The 18,821-nt window shown below is 32.7% G+C and overlaps 1 protein-coding gene and 1 pseudogene across 1 annotated transcript; one reads left to right on the top strand and one right to left on the bottom strand.

The window, feature by feature from the left end:
- Window positions 1-2,122: 2,122 nt before the first annotated feature.
- LOC100807991 (vacuolar iron transporter homolog 2-like) lies at window positions 2,123-3,152 on the top strand. Its single transcript, NM_001317474.2, has one exon. It carries the CDS (start codon window positions 2,255-2,257, stop codon window positions 2,954-2,956), a length of 702 nt encoding a protein of 233 aa, NP_001304403.2. The 5' UTR covers window positions 2,123-2,254; the 3' UTR covers window positions 2,957-3,152.
- A 4,804-nt stretch (window positions 3,153-7,956) lies between these two features.
- Window positions 7,957-17,245, bottom strand: LOC100777354 (receptor-like protein EIX1; annotated as a pseudogene).
- Between the last annotated feature and the right edge of the window lie 1,576 nt (window positions 17,246-18,821).

Below are 18,821 nucleotides of genomic sequence, written 5' to 3'. Positions count from 1 at the left end.
TACTATTTATTGTAAACATAATAGATATTAATTATAATTATATTGTTTATATTTAATTTTCTTGTCATTTTCAATTTCAACGAAACATTAATAAGTAAATTCACGGTTCTGAAACTGCATAACTTCTATAAATTCAAGATTCCACTCACGCAATTAATGCAGGGTTAGTATAGTTTTTACTTGGATTTGATATGAAAATTTACGTGTCGAATTATATACCGCTGTTTGATATCCGGAATTCTACGCAATAACGCAAATAATAAGGACAAATGCAGTTGTTGTGGATCCAAAACGTCGTAACGGTGGCTCCCAAAAATAACAATGTAGTGACTGAATTTGCAGTTTGATATTAATTCCGAAAGAAAAAATAGAAATTGCGCAATTGCAGAATTAGTAGAAGTCAAAAGCATTGTCTGAAAAAGTTTATTGATACGTATGTGTAGTGGTTTGGTGTCACAGTATTGTCTTCTCTTTCTACATTGTATGTAGTCACTATAAAATATTAAATGATCAGTAGTAGGCTAGGGTGGAATATCTTATCTCATATATAATTACTTTATTTCTTTATTAGTGGTTGTTTCACTTCAGGTAATGCAGTTATATTTGAACACATGTAATATCGTAATTTCCAAACTCTAAATCGTTTAGTTTCTTAAAATTTATGAAATCATGCATGCTTGGTATGAGAAACATTTGTTAATGAATTGTATGAATTCTGGTAGAAATGGTGAAACCGGCCACATGGATGATATAGAGCTCCACAAAATTCACACTTCTCCCAAATTTATGTGCTTATGGTTTAGAGTTATCAACCGACTCACGTATCCCATGAGGAACAAACGCATACATCATTACCTTTAACTTCAAACTCAGAGTCACATGAATTTCAAAATTTTCAAAATGCAACATGAAATCCTCTGTGCTTTGCAACTGAAGGAACAGGAAATATGCCTCAAAATAATATACTTTTGCCCCTTATTTTTGGCATGGAAAGGAAACCGTTGCATATGGGAACTAACAACATCTTTGTCCTAGTATGAGTCACGCCATATTTATGATTCATGTCATGAGCCATGAGGTATAACTGCCTGAAATATATACCCATTTTGGATCACTTCTTTAGGGATCGATAAAGTAGATGATGTATGGTAATCTTTATTCTTATTATACTTAGACACATCCAAAATCTTCAATTTCTTTGGTTCCCTTTTAACCTTACTTTGTTTTTTCATCAAATAAATCATTCCCTTATCTTTAATTCATTTGCGTCTTGGATTCAATGATATACTATTGGCTGGTGAAGCTGCTTTTTATCTGATCAACAGTCTCCTCACATACGTGTTAGGGTACTTTATAAAAGAGGAGATCTTTTTTTTTTTTTTTTAATGAACAAAAAGCAGTACGTGACATTACATTAATAATAAATAATTTTTTTCTGCCACTTGATTATAATTTGTCTGCTGAATTTGCTGTTGTTAAGATTGTTAATTTTGTTTAAGTGGGTATCACTGGTCTCAAACAACTTTGTAAACAGTTATTAATCTGTTTTCTTTTTCCAACTTTCAGATGCTTTTGGTTCAGAAAAATGACGTCACATCTCCAGTTCTGCAAGATTTCCTTTCAAATTATGAGACTTCAAGGATTGCTTTATTCTGTTTTGGTTAGTTAATTGTTTCCTTAGATAAATTACATACCCCAATATAGTGAGAAAAGGTGTAGATTGCTCATGTAAAGTGCAACCAAAGCAACTCATGTTCACAGATTATGCGATCTTCTTAATTTATAAGCAGAAAGCCTCAATTATTTGCGAAACCATAAAGCTTACAAGCCCAGTCACAGTAAATATAATATCTCAAAGTATAATTAGTCCCACCCACCCTTTTACTATATTTACAATTTGAGTAAACTTTCCTCTTCAATTATTCCCCCCTTTATAATGTTAATGCAATCTTTAATAAGTGAGACAAAATTTATTATACTTTAAAACCCAATACATATTGTTTTCTATAGCATTTGGTTAATATAATATCTTTTGTCTTTTAACTAGTGGGGTTGCCCCACTTTTGCCTCCAACATAGACGATTTCATCCATAAATACCCTTGTTGGTAGCGTGTGTCCTCCACACTTTCTCCACATACCCTCCTCCTCTTCTTCTTCTTCTTCTTCTTCCCCATCATCATCTTCATCATCCTCTATTAATTGGTTATCTTTTTTTTTTTTTTTTCTAGATTAACTAGCTCAATCTTTCTCATCATGTCATCAAATCAAGCATCCCTTAACCTTAACCAAGCCAAATTTGCCCTTCCAACCAATGACGACCTTGAGCAACAACAACAACAAGCAACAACAACTCTAGAGATTGAATCTGATGAGGACACCTTTGACTACTCAAAAAGATCTCAATGGCTCCGCGCCGCTGTTCTGGGAGCCAATGATGGGTTGGTCTCAACAGCATCAATCATGATGGGTGTTGGAGCAGTGAAGCATGACATCAAGGCCATGATCCTATCAGGGTTTGCAGGGTTGGTGGCAGGGGCATGTAGCATGGCCATAGGTGAGTTTGTGTCTGTTTACTCACAACTAGACATTGAGGTTGCTCAAAGGAAGAGGGAGAAGGAAAGGGGCCAAAGAAGAGTGAGAGATCCAGAGGAAGACACCAATGAAGAGAAAGAGAGTTTGCCAAACCCTTTGCAAGCAGCAGCAGCCTCAGCTTTGGCCTTTTCTGTTGGTGCAATGGTGCCATTGCTTGCAGCGTCATTTATAAGGGAATATAAGGTGAGGCTTGGAGTGATTGTTGCTGCTGTGACTTTTGCTTTGGTGGTGTTTGGTTGGTTAGGGGCTGTGTTGGGTAAGGCTCCAGTGTTGAGGTCTGCTTTGAGGGTCTTGTTTGGGGGTTGGATGGCCATGGCAATCACTTTTGGGTTAACCAAGTTGATTGGATCAAGTGCACTTTAGTATAGTTTCCTATTTATCTAATTAAGGCTTGCTTTAATTTTTCATGTATGCATGGGTTGAAGAAAGTTGTTTAGGTAATTAGCACAAAAGGAGGGTAAGGTGTTTCATAGCCTTTTGTAATCTGTACACATGCAATTCTCTTTGTGTACGATGATTGTATGGTGATATTGATAAAGCTTTGGAGTTTTTCATTTGATATAATGGGTGAGATATCATATTTGAATCGGTGAGCCATATGATGTATTAATTTTGTGCTAGCAAAACTAACATTTCAACAATTAATAATGTATTGATTAAAAAAATATATGATGTTTTAGTTGAAAGAGGGAAGGAAAAAGCATGGATAATCTTGTTAATAACCTCTCATTAAATAATGTAGCATGATATGCATTTTATTTGATTTATTTAATTTTTTTTATGCGATTTCAATGGAGGCTATTTAATGTTGGAAAAAGCATTTGAATGTCATTATTTGATTTAAATATATTGCACAACAAGGATATAAGAAATTTGAAAGTTTTATTCAAGAGGAAATTGCACTCGGGATATAAAATTGTTTTGACCTTGTAGAGAGGAAAAGAGTGATGGCCAAATTCTAGCAACAAAATAGAATTCATATAGGAAAAGGATTATTATGAGATTACCACACAAAGATCCTCAACATAGGAAAAGTTTTCACTATGTAACCAACGTATAGAACACTCTAGTCCCGATCGACAGCATGGAGCCATCAGTAGAATACATGTCTATCTACATCTCAATAGTTGTCATTGAACCATGATATGTGAGTTCATATATATACTCTTCCTTAATTTTTTTAATCGGAATATATATATATATATATATATATATATATATGTTTTGATGATATGTAAGTTATGATTTAGTTGGGTTAAACATAATTTAATGAGATTTACTTTTAGATCACTCAACTTGTTGTTAGATCGGACACTTCATCCCGTGGTAAACTGAGTCAATCTACAACTTGAGTTTTATTTCTTTTGTTATTTTTACAGTCTTTGATATTTTTATTTATTTATTTAATGAACAGATTAGTAGTCAACCCACCATGTTAATCGGTTGAGTCAGGTTGGCATCCCTACTTTGAATATCTTGATTTTCTTATATCATAAAGTTGGATGTTGCGCTGTTCAAATATAAATAAATAAATAAAGTTGGATGCTGCTATTTGGTTTGTTTTGGTTAGTAGTACTTAGTTTTTGTTTGTTTTTATTTTATTTATTATTATTTGTGTATGTGTATATGTGTGTTGAGAGGGTTTGTTAATGATAGGCGTTAAGTTTAGACAAGGGATCATGTAGATTTAGATTTTAATGACTATGTTAATTAATTTTGTAGCAATCATCTCATGCTATTTGATTGTATATAAAGTGGTTCTCCACAATTAAGGAGGAGAAAATTCAGAATCATGCATAATTTTCTTTTTCCTTTTCTTCTCATCTTTAAAGAAAAAAAAGAAAAAAAGAAAAGAACGTGTGTCAAGTTTTTTTTTTTTTTTTTAAAAATAGGAACGCGTGTCAAGTTATAAAAAAAGAAAGAAAGAGCTAAAGATATTATTGCAAAGCATCCACAATTATTTATGTGGTGATGGACCGATTTTCTTCTTATTTTTCAGATTCCTTTCCTATTTTTAAAAGAAGAGAACATAAGCTCCCTACTCCTAAATTTTATGTATCAAACAAACGAGAAAAAGAGAACAGAATCTCAATGAATTTCTTTTTTGTACTTTTATTTGAGAACACATGACATTACTTGTACGTGATTCTTTTATTATTTTTCAGCTGAGCAAAACAAGTTTTTCCCTTGGAAGTTATAAAAGACAAATATAGCTTTATTCTGAGTCCAATATTTTCATTTGTACGAAATTTGAAACCACCAACTTCTATACTCAACCATTTAGCATGCATGGGACAGTAACTGAATTTTGTACTCAAACTAACATTCATGTCCTCCACCACGACGATGATTTAGACATCATGAAAAGAAAAAAGATAGACAATTATTGAGTGGAAGGAAAGTAAAAACCCTTAATGCAACCTATGTTCACTCTCTCTGACTTGCATAGGTATATATAGGAATAAAAGTTGATCATGGTGACCTTATTATTCCTTGAAATACTATAACTTCAAACCAGGTTCGACCTTGAGTCCTGCGTGAAGGTGTGATGACACAATCTAAAAGGGGTCTAATTTTTTTAAAAAAAAAATTATAATCATGTAATAATTTTTTATATTAAATATGTAGGTTATGTTTATAATTAAATTAAAACTAGTTTTATTTTATGTCTGATTTTGTTCGAATTAATTAAGATGTGATATGTGATTAAAAAGTATTTTTATGTTAACTGTTAGTTACCTTTTTTATGTATTATCCTCATAAGTTTATACTGAATAAATTTTTAGTTCTCCATGCCATATCAACATTTAATTGATCTATGGTAATAGATCTAAAATATTTCTTTTTTTTAATAAAATAAGAAATAAACAAAAACTTAAATTATAAATGAAAAAAAAACTAAATATTAGTATACTAATATGTTGGGGAGATTTGAGGGGAGAAAATACCGGAGTGTGAATGATAAGTTTATACTGATGTGGACAAGCTATCACATAAGTGAATCTGATACCACATTCTAACCCAAAATTTTAAGGCTCAATTTTATGGGTCTTTTTCACATTTATATGATGTCCAACCTTTTCACTTCTACTCAATGTGGAACTTAATCTCACACTTGTACTCCAACATAATAAAGAACAAAAATATGAAATGACATTTTGTTGATGATAAATAATAGCGATTGAATTGAAATATTTTCTCCAAGAGATAACATATAAAATTTAATTAATTCATAAATATATAAGTAAATTGAAGTTATAAAGAATGTGATTGGTTCCCACTAAAACTCCACTGAAACGAAATGAAGATGGATTTAAGAAATATATGTCCACCTTTTTAAATGTGAACTTATTCTGTTATGCAATGATGAAGATAGAGTCAAACTTATCACACTGAATGTCTCATTGTCATGCCTGTCTTATATGTAAATATTTATGTTATGTAAACGTTTTTTAGGAATAAATTGAATGATAGATGATAACATAAAAGTAAATTGAATAAAAGATGTGGCATGATTTTGAAATTTATTAAAGCTATCTCATTCATCTAATGTAAGAATTAAAACATGTAATTTTAATGAAACTATGTGTCTACTTTTTTATATCATATACATTTATATTTTTGAATACTTAAATATAACATGGTCCAAATTAATTTTTCACCATGGACCTATTTCAAACTAAAAATGACAAAGTGGACCCAAATCCTAATTAGAAAAATATTTATGCGCAAAGTGTTAAAGGAAAATTGTAAGATTTTTAATCAGAAAACTAAAGTATTAAATTATAGCGCAATGTGTTAAACGTGTTTGAAACATGAATGTGAGGTCATGAGTATTATATAATTCATGAACAATGTCTGCATGCAAAAGTTATTTTAGGGGTTGAACCTGAATCACGAAGGTGAGACCTTAACGGATTATTCGAAGTCTAAGCCTTGGAGTAAAAGCACTCGATTTAAATGCTCCTTTAAGCCTATATTGATCTCATATGGTTGGAGTATTCTTACAAAGCAAAGTGACTTTGATTGGTCACCTTATAATTTTACTTAGTAAGAATGATCTGACATACCCATTGTGTGGTGTGTCTTGTTATGTTACTCTTAAGCTCCTCAGTGTAGTTTTTATTGACATGATACTACATTGCATATAGGCTTGAGTTTTAGTATAATTGTTACATAATGTCTGTGAATTGTTTATTATGAAATTGATGAATATTGTTACATCTTGACTCCAGTGTGTGATTCATGTGTAATATGATTGGTTATTGAAAAATGAATTTTAAATGATAAAATGGTGAAGTAACGTGGATTGTATTAAGTTAAACTATGTTATAAATACTTTTATAATTTATTTTGATTATGGCTTTATTTATATCTATTTTATTTAAAAATCTGATAATTCACTTCCTGTGTGTTGTTTGTGTTTGGATCCTGTGATGATCTTGAACATTGTGTTCGTGGGAGCAGATGATTAGGTGATGACTTTAAAAAACCTCGTACTAAAGAACGCTAGGACACAATGCTTTGATAAGATGTGACATTGAAACATGAGTTTTTATTTCGATTGCATGATGTTATTTTACTTTACTTTAATTTGTTTCACTATTTAACAAATTTTTTTTTTGTAAACTTTGACGGCCTTGTTTTGAGTCAGATATATTTTTAATTAGTTTTATTTGGTAATAGTGAGACGAATATGACCAAAATAGTGAAACGAATATTTGGTAACATGAATTTGTTTATCTAATTTTTATAAAATTGATTTAATTAAATTCCTCATTTTTATATGTTTTTTCTTATTTATATGTATGTTTGGGTAAAGGATTTCACACACACCTACACCTTTGATTGAGAAGAGAAGATGAAGAATTCATTGTGGAAGTAGATGAAACAAGAAAATTAACTTCTATCTATAAGACTGCAGTTTTGTAGATGAAGTTCTTGTACTAAATCAAGATATTGTAACTGTCTGAGATTCCCCATCTGAAAAGGAATTGCTCCTCAAAGATGATTTCCCCCGAGTTCTAGATATCGTAGTTGCGAAAGATTTCCAAGTTTAGAAGGAATCCTCCCACCAAATACAGAATATGAGAGATTGAGATATCTTAAGTTGGTGAAGGAGCCCATGGCTTCCGGTATGTAACATCGTAAAAAATCATTATTGCTGAGATCAGATGTTCAATGTTTTGCAAGTGAATCAATGAAGTGAGATTTATTGCACCTGTCAAATAATGTCTATCTGGACAATGAAGATTGAGTACTTGTACGTGACCAGTTTCATCATTGCATTGAATGCCTCTCCATTTGCAACAATCTCTATTATTGTCATTGTTCCTCTAGGTAGACAGCATGCCAGAGTCATCTTAGAGGCCATGTTTGAAGTTGAGGAGTGCTTGTCTCTCCCTCTCTCTGCACTTTGCCTCAGGACTTTTAAGTGACCCATTTAATCCGAGAGTAAATCCTGAGGAATTAAATAAAAGCAGGAACAGAGCATAAAATGTTGTCAGAAAATAACTACTCATTATAATTTTGCTGATAAGAATAATCTTAACTAAGGACAAGACAAGATAATGCCAATGCAAGAGAGAATTATGATCTGTTGGTTTTCTGGAGGAAATTATAAAAAAACAGAGGAGAGAAGAGAGACAATAAGTATACGGAAGAAATAGAATTATTCTATTCTTATTCAAATTGTTCTCAGCAGCGATACAATAAATAGCAAAAGATAAACTAATTAGATAACAAGATATTAGCAAAACAGAATATTAAAACTAACTTACTCCTTAAAGATAAGAGGAACCACTTATTGACTAGGCTAATCCATTAAAACTGACTTACTCCTAAAATATAGGAAATCAACTTATTTACTAAATCCTATTTTAAAAACTGAAAAATAAAATATTATGCAGTTACAAAAGTATATCTCCAACACTCCTCCTTGCTTTTGGAACTGCAAACTCCAATTCTTTGAGTTCAAGTTTGTTGATAGGTAGTGACTTTGTAAACATGTCAGCCAGTTGATCTTTAGACTTACAATAAATTAAGTTCACTTCACCACTTTGTTGCATCTTTATTAAATAATAGAACTTGATGTTGAAATGTTTAGTCTTCCTATGACACACGGGATTGTTTGCAATAGCAATAGCTACTTGATTGTCAACAAAAATTTCAATTTTGTTCTTTTGAGCAAATAGAATGTTTGGCCTTGTTGTAGTGAGATACATTAGACATCCAATCAAGCTTCCATAATATCCTTCATCAATGTTATCAACACCTTCTTCTTTTCTGAACTTCTCCTTTTGATTCATTAGTGTGCTAGCAGATTTGCATTCCTCCATTTGAAACTTCTTCAAATTTTCTTTTGCATATTTCCTTTTTTTCATGTTTAGCATTCTTTCAAGATGACAATGATCAAGTCTCTTGTGCTTGAATTCCATGGGTGTGACTTGAGTGAAATAGGTTGTATGCTCCTCCTCTGCTGGATCAAATGAAAAGCTTTTGCCTTTCATTTTAACCCTTAGAACTTCCCGGCCAAAAATGTCATAGATAAAGCAATGTTGATGTTCAAAGGACACTTTAAATCCCTTTTTAATCAACTAACCTACGCTTAACAAGTTTTGGTCAATGTTAGGTACATAAAGAACATCTGATATTAATTTGATACCTGAACACGTTGAAATTGCAATAGTTCCTTTTCCTTTTACTGGAATATAGCCACCATTCCCAATTCTGACCTTTGAGACATTAGTTGGCTTCAAATCTTTGAATAAGGTCTTATCATATGTCATGTGGTTCGTACAACCACTATCAATCATCCAACTTTCCCTTGATTCGCTACTCAAGAAGCATGTGGCCACAAACAGTTGGTCATCTTCTTCTTGATTAGCAATCTGAGCTCCCTCATCATGGTGATTTTTGTTGGCGCAGATCACCGCTTCATGTCCTATCTGGTTGCACTTGTTACATTTTGCATCTGGTCTCCTCCAACATCTGAAAGGTGCATGACCTTTTTTGCCACAATGCTGACAAGGTGGATAATTTTTCTTTTTATCCTTACCTTGGTTGTTTGCACTGTTTTCCCTGCTTGCTGGTTGATTCTTCTTGAAAAAATCCTTTTTGCTTTCATCAACTGCATGATGTTTGGCGGGCAAAGCACCTTCGACAACACGATCTTGCCTCATCAACCTTCGCTGCTCTTGAGCTTGCAGGGCATGTAACACTTCTGCCAATGTGATTTTCGACAGATCCTTTGTGTTCTCCAATGAAGCTATAGATGCTTCATACCTCTCCGACACTGTTACCAAAATTTTCTCTACAATTCTAGAATCAGCAAAATCACTTCCCAACAACTTTATCTACATTCTGAGCTTTTCTTTCACTTGTGAAGTTTGGAAAGCTAGATGGACAAGATTTATATTCACAATTGTACTTTCTTCTCAGAACGTGGATTTTATAAAATGAAAAAATGATGATAATAAAGAAGAAGAATTCATGAATATGAAAAACAATTGTTCCTTTAGCATTCAAGCTTTGACAACTTTAGACATACTTTAGCATAGCTTTTTTATTATTAAATATGCCACTGCAGCGTTCATTGACACAATCATCTGCGTTCGCTTCTTCATCATCGGATTCTCCCTCTTCAACAGCTTCCACGGCACCTTGTGGCGCCATCGCTGCATCTGAAGGTTCTGGTCCCTCTGAAATCCATGGTTGCAAATCTCACACACATAACAATCTGATTCTAGCAAGGTCTTGAGTGAGAGAGACACCACTTTTGCATTCTGAGTTTAATTCACACCACACCTCGACCCGTCCACAACATATAAAATCATTGAAACAAATACTAAATTGGAAAATTTGATTATTAAAATGATTACAACTCCTCTGGGATTCCAAAAAAATGTAAAGGGAAGATTGGAAAGCTAGCTCGTAGGTATGGTTATTAAGTGGCAAGATCAAGAATTTGTAATTCTTGACACCAATCCCCAATCAAGAATTTATAATGAAAGTTGCTATCTCCAAGTCATACAGTAGAATGGCTTCTGAAAATTCTCATGTAAAATAAAATCTGTTACTAAGTTGTGGTTATAGAAAGCTTGAGTCAGATTTTATAATGTAAGCTTCAATACTAAATATCGTAAACTTCCAGCAATCCGCGATACCTCTGTCCCAGATTAGACTGTTGTAGCTAATCCCCCATAAACTGAAAATTTTGTGATCAATTCAGATTACAGACATTAATGGTGATGAAGAAAAATTAAGAGTCAAAATTTTAGTGATAAACTAAATGAAACTGAAAATCTAGTCGGTCATTAGAGTACAAAAAGGTATATAAGTAAACATAATTTAAGAGGTTTAAACATCAGAAAAGCCATTTGAAAACATCTATAATTTCTTTACGTTGAGAAAAATAATCGTTTCTTGGAGAAGTAACTACCATTAGTAAATTCACAAACTAAAGAAACATGAAATTCAGACAATGTTTAAATGATATAATGAAGTAGAACAATACTTCTTGGAGCTAGCATTATTTAAGTGAAGAAGTTATTAGAATTACGTACCCACTAGCCCTTGAGCCACCTATGGCACTTTGCTATGTTCACTTCAACCATTACTAATATATATTCTGTCAGTTTGTTTAAGAACATCAGGTAAGCATTTCTCCACGATTGCCAAAGTAGTATTGTACCTATTAAGCCCCAAAAGCCTGTGAAGAATCCTAACCCCAAGCTCATGTATAATGCTTCACAGAAAACTGAATTGTCATCATGACCTTGAATTGCTGGTCCTTGAGGCTTTGTTGCTGTGCCATTTCCAGGGCAGCTTTTGTTAAGTGGTTCACCACAAAGATCGGTATTTCCTTCAAAAGTAGAGGCACTAAAGGTCTGAAGCTGTCTTCCCCAGGGGATTCTTCCAACAAGATAGTTGTTAGATAAGTCTAACACAGCAAGACGATCAATTTTGGAAAGAGTAGAAGGAACTTCACCAGACAAATGATTTCTTGATAAGTCAAGAAACTCTAGTGAAGTTAAATTCCCAATCTCAGGAAGAATTTCTCCACTTAATCTGTTTCTTGATAAATTCAAAGAAACTAATTCAAGTAAATATCTTACCTCCTTTGGTATTTCACCTGTTAAATCATTACTTGAGAGATCAATGCTCTTCAAAAGAAACTCAGGATTCAAATACAAATATTCCTGACCCTTCCACATCAATAACACATTAGAGTCATAAACATCTGAGGATATAACTCCATATGTCCACCTTTGTCCCGTAACAATTTTTCTTCTGATTACTGTCCTTTCCCTCATTGCAGTAAAATTGCTCAGACATGTTGGAATTCCTTCTGACAAGTTATTCCTTGAAAGATCCAAGAGACGAATTTGCCTCAAATAGCAGAGATGTACAGGAACACTTCCAAAGAAGCGATTTACTCGCAAACTCAAGATTTTAAGTTGTTGTAGACTTTCTCCAATCCATGAGGGTATTGGACCAGACAACAAATTTTCACTCACATCAAATGTAACTAAACTGGTGCAGTTCTTCAATGTGAGTGGTAGTTCTCCAATTAAACTGTTGTTTCGTAAGACCAGAGATTTCAAATTAACAAGAGTATCCATGGACTCTGGAATCTTCCCTGACAATCTATTATTGCTTAAATCAAGAACTTTTAATGAATTGTGATGTTCCCAACAGTCGGGCAGCTTTCCCATTATTTGATTGCTTGATAAATCCAAAATGAGCATGTTTGCAGTTGCACCTTTTCCGCAGAAGAAAGCATTTAAATCTGAAATCTTGTTCTCGGAAAGGTCCAATATTGAAACTTGTGACAAAAAAGTAGGAATTTCACCTTAAGTTGATTTGAATTGAGAAATACTGATATTTCATAATTCATGGTAAGCTTGATTGGTAAATTCGGAATTGTACCTTTGAGATTGTTGTAAGACATATTCATGGCATATATAGATTGTAACTTGTTCCAAAACCAATCTGGTACAAAGTCATCAATCCCAGCATCAGAAATATCCAGAAACTGTAAGTGACTTTGAGTCTGGATCCAACTTGGGAAACTAGGACCCAACTTGCAAGAAGCTAATCCCAAAACATATAACTGGAAAGATGGAACCCAAGTATTACCAAACTTGAGAGACAATAAGTTGCCGGTTAAGTCTAACTCCTCCAATTTGGTCAAATTTGTGAGATGTGATTCAATGATGTCACCTTCCAAGTAATTCTCCTCCAAGTGAAGAGACTCCAACTCATATAACAATCCAATGCTTTTAGGTATTTCTCCGGTTAACCGATTGAAGGAAAGATCTAAATTTGAAAGATTAGGTAGCATGCCAGTCTTGTTGCACCATGAAATTTTTTTAATTAAGCTAGAAATTTCCCCACTCAAGTTGTTTTTCTTAAGGTATAATCGCTGCAATGTGCATATATTCCCAAGGGAAGCTGGAATTTCGCCTTGCAGTCTGTTAGAGCTAATGACAAGATCTTCAAGATAGTTCATTATTTTCCCAAATCCATCGGGAATGGAACCTTCTAACAAGTTAGCAACAAGGTGAAGTCTTCGAAGATTGGTGAAGTTGAAAAGCCAGTGAAATATAACTGATGATTTCAATAGATTAAAGGAGAGATGAAGGGTGTCAAGAGAAGATGAAGAATTCACTGTGGAAGTAGATGAAACAATAAAACTTCTATCTGTAAGACTGCAGTTTTGTAGATAAAGTTTTTGAAGTTTTGAGCTAAAGTTGAAACTACCTTGGAATACTAATGATGCCATGTTATTATAAGAAAGGTCAAGGATCACAAGAGAAGGAAAGTATGGATGGAAAGGAGATGAAAAAACAATGTTATTATGACTAAGATAAAGCTCCTCAAGATTAAGGCTATAATTTAACAACAGTTGAAATGTTGAGGATGTCAGCATATTAGAAGAAAGATCAAGGATTACAAGAGAAGTGGAAAAGTTGGAATGAGAATGGAACAAAGATTGAATATCATTATCCAAAAGACTACAACCAACTAACCTCAACTCTCTTAGGTTTGGAAAAAATTTGCTTATCGTTAGTAGCAAGTGCTGAGAGGAGCCAAGATTATTTATAGAATCCAAACCAAGATGTGTCAAGGAATAGAGACTAGACAACCACGCTGTATCCATAGATTTGACATCCAAATCCTGACCAAGCATAAGAGTATGCAAGATAGGAAGATTCCCAATTTTGAAAGGGATTGCTCCAGAAAGATAAGTTCCTTCAAGATCAAGATATTGCAGTTGTGAGAGATTTCGAAACTGATAGGGGATTTGCCCTTCAATTTCGGAATTATAACTTAGATCAAGATATCGTGAAGTTGTAAGATTCCCGAGTTGCGAAGGGATTGCTCCATCAAGAAAATTTGCTTTAAGATCAAGATACTCCAACTTTGAGAGATTTCCCAGTTCATAAGGAATCCTCCCACTCAAACCTATATATGATAGGTTGAGATATCTTAAGTTTTTGAAGGAGCCAATGTGCTCTGGGATTTGCATTTCACTGGAATCATAATTAGAACTGAGATCCAAATGTTCCATATTTTGCAAGTCAATCAATGAAGTGAGATTGATTGCACCTGTCAAATAATGTTTTTCTGAACCACGAAGATCAAGCATGTCTATGTGACCAGTTTTATTGTTGCATTCAATGCCTTTCCATTTGCAACAATCTTTATTATTGTCATCATCCCTCCATGAAGACAGCATGCCAGAGGCATCTATGAGGCCTTGTTTGAAGTTGAGAAGTGTTTGTCTTTCCCTCTCTACACATTTTGCTTCAGCACTTTTACTTGACCCGTTGAATCCTGAGGTATGCAATAAAAGCAACAGGAACAGTGGATTAGGTATTTTGAGAAAATAATTAACCACTAATCATAATTTTGCTAATACTATACTAAGGTTATATCTTTCTATAAAAAAATAAGTTTTACTATTTGTTAGTTCCTAAAAATTTTACTAGTTCCGGAACTAAACATATATTCTAACAAGTTTAAGAACTAAAAAATAATAATAAACTCAAAAAGAATATTATATGAGAAGTTAAATTATTCTTACATGAAATAAGAGTAATGTTATGTTATATCTAGTAAAGATAAAAAAGGTAAATGTAATTAATATTTTAAAAATATTAAACTTATTCAATACTTACCATATAAAGAGAGTATAAGGACTAGGCAGAGGATATTCATGAAATAATCTTAAGAATTGAAGAGAGTAAAATATGAGCAAAATAAACAGAGAGAATTGTGATCGAGATTTTTTCTTTCACTTGTGAAGTTTAAAATTCAATGGCTTGATTTATATTGATAAATGTGTGGGTGAGTGATGGTATCTCGGTTCTCATTCACTTTTTGAAAGAGTCTCAAAACTCAAAAGTGGTATGATAAAAGATAACTGTTCCTTTAGCATACAAGCTTTCAACGTACTTTACCATGCTTAGAACTTTAACATAGCTTCTTTTTCCGCATTTAGTAATTAAAGGCAAATCATTCAACAATAATTTAAATGGTAGTACGTTCTTTAATTTTATTTGCTTTTTATATATAATTAACAATTTATAATGTTTATAAAATATGATAGTTATAGTAATTAATATGATTTATTTATTTTATAAACAATATATTAAATTTCCAAAATATTAGAGTGCGTTTGACATGTTAAATAATTTAACTTCTAACTAATTTGAGTAGCTTATATATTAGTTTGACATGCGTTTGGACTAAACTTATCTTTGACAAAATACTCCATATATCAATATTCTTTCTTCTATATACAATCCCACAAGTGTAGTTGCAGTATATGCTTTTCTCACTGTGAAATGTGAATAAAAAAAATAAAGTGATTTTCTCAATTCTTTTTTCAAGGAAATTTCTTACAGGTTTGACTAGACTTGGATTTTTTTTTTCTTTGTGGTATATATAATATATGTGTACAGTACTTCATAGTTAGAGGCTCATAATTAACTTTCTGTGCTCACACGATCTGCTAGATAAATCATATTGCCTATATATCTAGTAGGATGCTTCTGTTTTATTTCCCACAATTTGTTTCCTTCATAGTTCATATCCCTTTTTTACTTTTTCTTCATTTATATTTTAACGCTGAGTTCTCACGATTTTACAAAAAAACAAGAAGGTTAATAAAAGGTATGCGTTCATTATTTTTCTTCTCTCGGTTCTCATTTACCACTATGAAGAAATATTTTTATCCAAAGTAATAAAAGAACCGAGGCGTTATCTCATTCAATCATTTTGCATGTGCTTGGTCAAAAGAATCTACTGAATGTGTATTATCGCTGCTACTTTTCCTCTAGTGTTATAATTTTCTCCCTGAAGCAAATTGCTAAATCAGTACTAACAAGTGCTGCTGTGAAGTTTTGTGCAGAAAGGCATTTTCTCACTCTGCACTATTGTAAGAAATTAAATTTCTGTTTCTTTATTACAGAATGACCATGAAAAGAGAGCACTCACTTTTTTTTCTTGGCATCAAGAGAAAATTTCTGGCATATTCAAAACAGTAATCTTATAAAAGACACCACATATTAAAGAAAAAGCAACACCTTTATTGTTGTTCCAAACGCATCATGGTATGAGTCACATCCATTTCATGGGTATGGTTGAACTTGTTTGTGGGATAGAGTGTGTAATATCTTATTTTTCATAAATAAATTAAAAAAAGTTTTTTATTTTAAAAAAAATAATTTTAAAAAACTAATGAGATTTTTTCATTAAATAAATAAAGAGAAATAACTTTATTAATTAAAATAATAATTTGAAGGAAAATAAAAAAATATTTTATTTATTCATTTGATAGGAAATAAAATAAAGTTTTAGTTTACAAAATAATGAAAAATAGAGTAAATAATAAGTTGGAGTACCCTAGCTATAATAGAGACATGTTAGGTTAGTTTTCACATTGACCATAGTTTTTATACTTTTATTTCCTCTCAATTTCATTTTTCCCCCTCCTCCTCTCAAAACTCTCTCTTTCTCCCACACTCAAACCTGTCTGACTAAAACAACGATCTCAGACTCGTTAATCATTGAATTATCGTGAAATTTGAGCACCAGGTTTGAAATTCATTTCTAAACATTCTCACCGTTGTAATTTGCAAAACAATGTTGGAGGTGAGAGAAATTTCCTTTGTATTGTAGCTTTCTCTTTTTTCCTCAAAGACTCAAAACTTATCTCAGTAAAACTATGATCCCGGATTCGTTAACCGTTGGATTATTCTGAAATTTGGACACCACTTTCAGAATCTCTTCTCACATCCCCAACATTGGAATTTGCAAAATAATGTCCATAGTGAGAGAAACATCTCTCGCACATTGACAGTAAAATGGATGCTTTATTTGGTAATAGTGAAGTGAATGTGAGTCTTTTATCCTTTTGAAATATTTTTAATTAAATGTGTTTAAAAAAATTTAATTGATTATGATTTCTTATTCCTTTTATTATTAGTACACATGTGTGTGGGGTAGAGGATGTCACAGAGTGGATTGCCCCATTTTAATTAATAATATTCTTTGAAGGACCTGCTTGTATAGAATGTTGATGCTGATATATATACCTGAAAAATTCATCAGCATGCTAGCAAAGGAAAGTTGCTGCTCCATTGCTGCAATAAGGTGATTAAATAAACAATGAATTTAATAACTGTGTAGTGTGTATAGTCTTTTGTAAAAGTTTTTACATTAACAACCAATTAGAAATCATATTTAGTGTAATTTTTAAAGTAATTATTGTCAAAGTCACTAATATGGAGAGTGTCCTGACTCCTAATGATGGTAAAATTAAGAAAATAAAAATGCTCTTTCCATGACTACAAGTGTACGTCCAGGCAAAGTTAACACCCGCGCGTTGTCAACATTCATAATTCTTCATATATCTATTTTTCTTTTTTACAAGCAGCCAAAGATTAGTTTTACAATTCTGGATTTCAAGTTTTATTTAAGGTTTAATTATTAATTTGATTCCCAAATTATTTTAAAAGATTCAATTTAGTCCTCAAATTTTTTTAAGTGCAACATTTTATTTAATTTTGCATGATCATTAAACATTTCAATAGCTTCTCATTGGAACGCAACTATGCCATTGTCAACGGCAAGGCATGGGCATACTCAGACAAATTCTTTAATTTTACATAAGCACTCTTAGGAAAAGTGGTTAATGAAAATTTAATAATTCAAGATCAATCTATTCTTTGCATCTTATTGCCGAAATTTCTCCCAGAACTTGGTTCTTCTTTTCTAGAAGATTATTCTCTCTAACCGTATGATAATTGAGTGGCATACTGGCAGAAAATATCAAAGCATAATTCCACCACGAATGACAACTAGTGTGCCCTAAAAGGAAATAGTTAAGGCAATGACAAGACCTGGAAAATATTAACATTACTGCATAAATGCCAGTACTTATTTTTTCTGTTTTGACAACCATACGGACCCTGTTTTATGATGATTATCATTAGCAATTGATAAATCGATCATGTTCCAGGTTAGATGGGGTGGTGATATGATTAATATTCAATTTTCCCTTTTGAGAACCAGAGCACAATAAATTTAGTATTAGCATCACAACAATTCAGAACCATCAAATTTAAAACTTACATACCAACCCCCTTTTCTCACCCCCGAAGAACTAAATCTCTCTAATTGATGACAACTGCATGTACGTTCAAGTACATTTTACAAGTTGTCTTGACATCAAGTATAACATAGCTCTTGTAATCTTTTAAATGACTCAACAAAATTGAAGAGAATGTTAAAAGATAAATTACTCCAAATCTACTTGACTGCTGCCATTCAGATCTGATTTAGCCATTCCATTAAAATGGTAAATATCAAAGACTTTTTTACCCATCAATCCTGATGAATCCTTTAAACCTCCTGAGCTCTTGTCTAGATCCAAAATGACCTGCCAAAACTCACTCCATACAATGAAGCCATCACTGCAAAGGTGCTCAAGCTTCTCTTGTGGAAGTTTGATATTTGTTTCTCTATGAACTTGATGGAGCCCTTCTACACTAACGAAGCCACCCCCGCCGCTCTGATATTGAGCATCAAAAGCTTTGCGAATCTGCGATTCCCTTTGTTCCAGCTCATTCTCATTTTGAACACTGGTGTCCAGAACAGTAGTGTGTAATGGGATTCACTGCCAACAACCCATATAGGCCACTTTCGGCATTTCAAA

Source organism: Glycine max, chromosome 16 (genome assembly GCF_000004515.6).
Source record: "Glycine max cultivar Williams 82 chromosome 16, Glycine_max_v4.0, whole genome shotgun sequence".
NCBI classification, from domain to species: Eukaryota; Viridiplantae; Streptophyta; class Magnoliopsida; order Fabales; family Fabaceae; genus Glycine; species Glycine max.
Note: the sequence above shows the minus strand (reverse complement) of the source record. Positions and strands in the feature narration are given on the sequence as shown.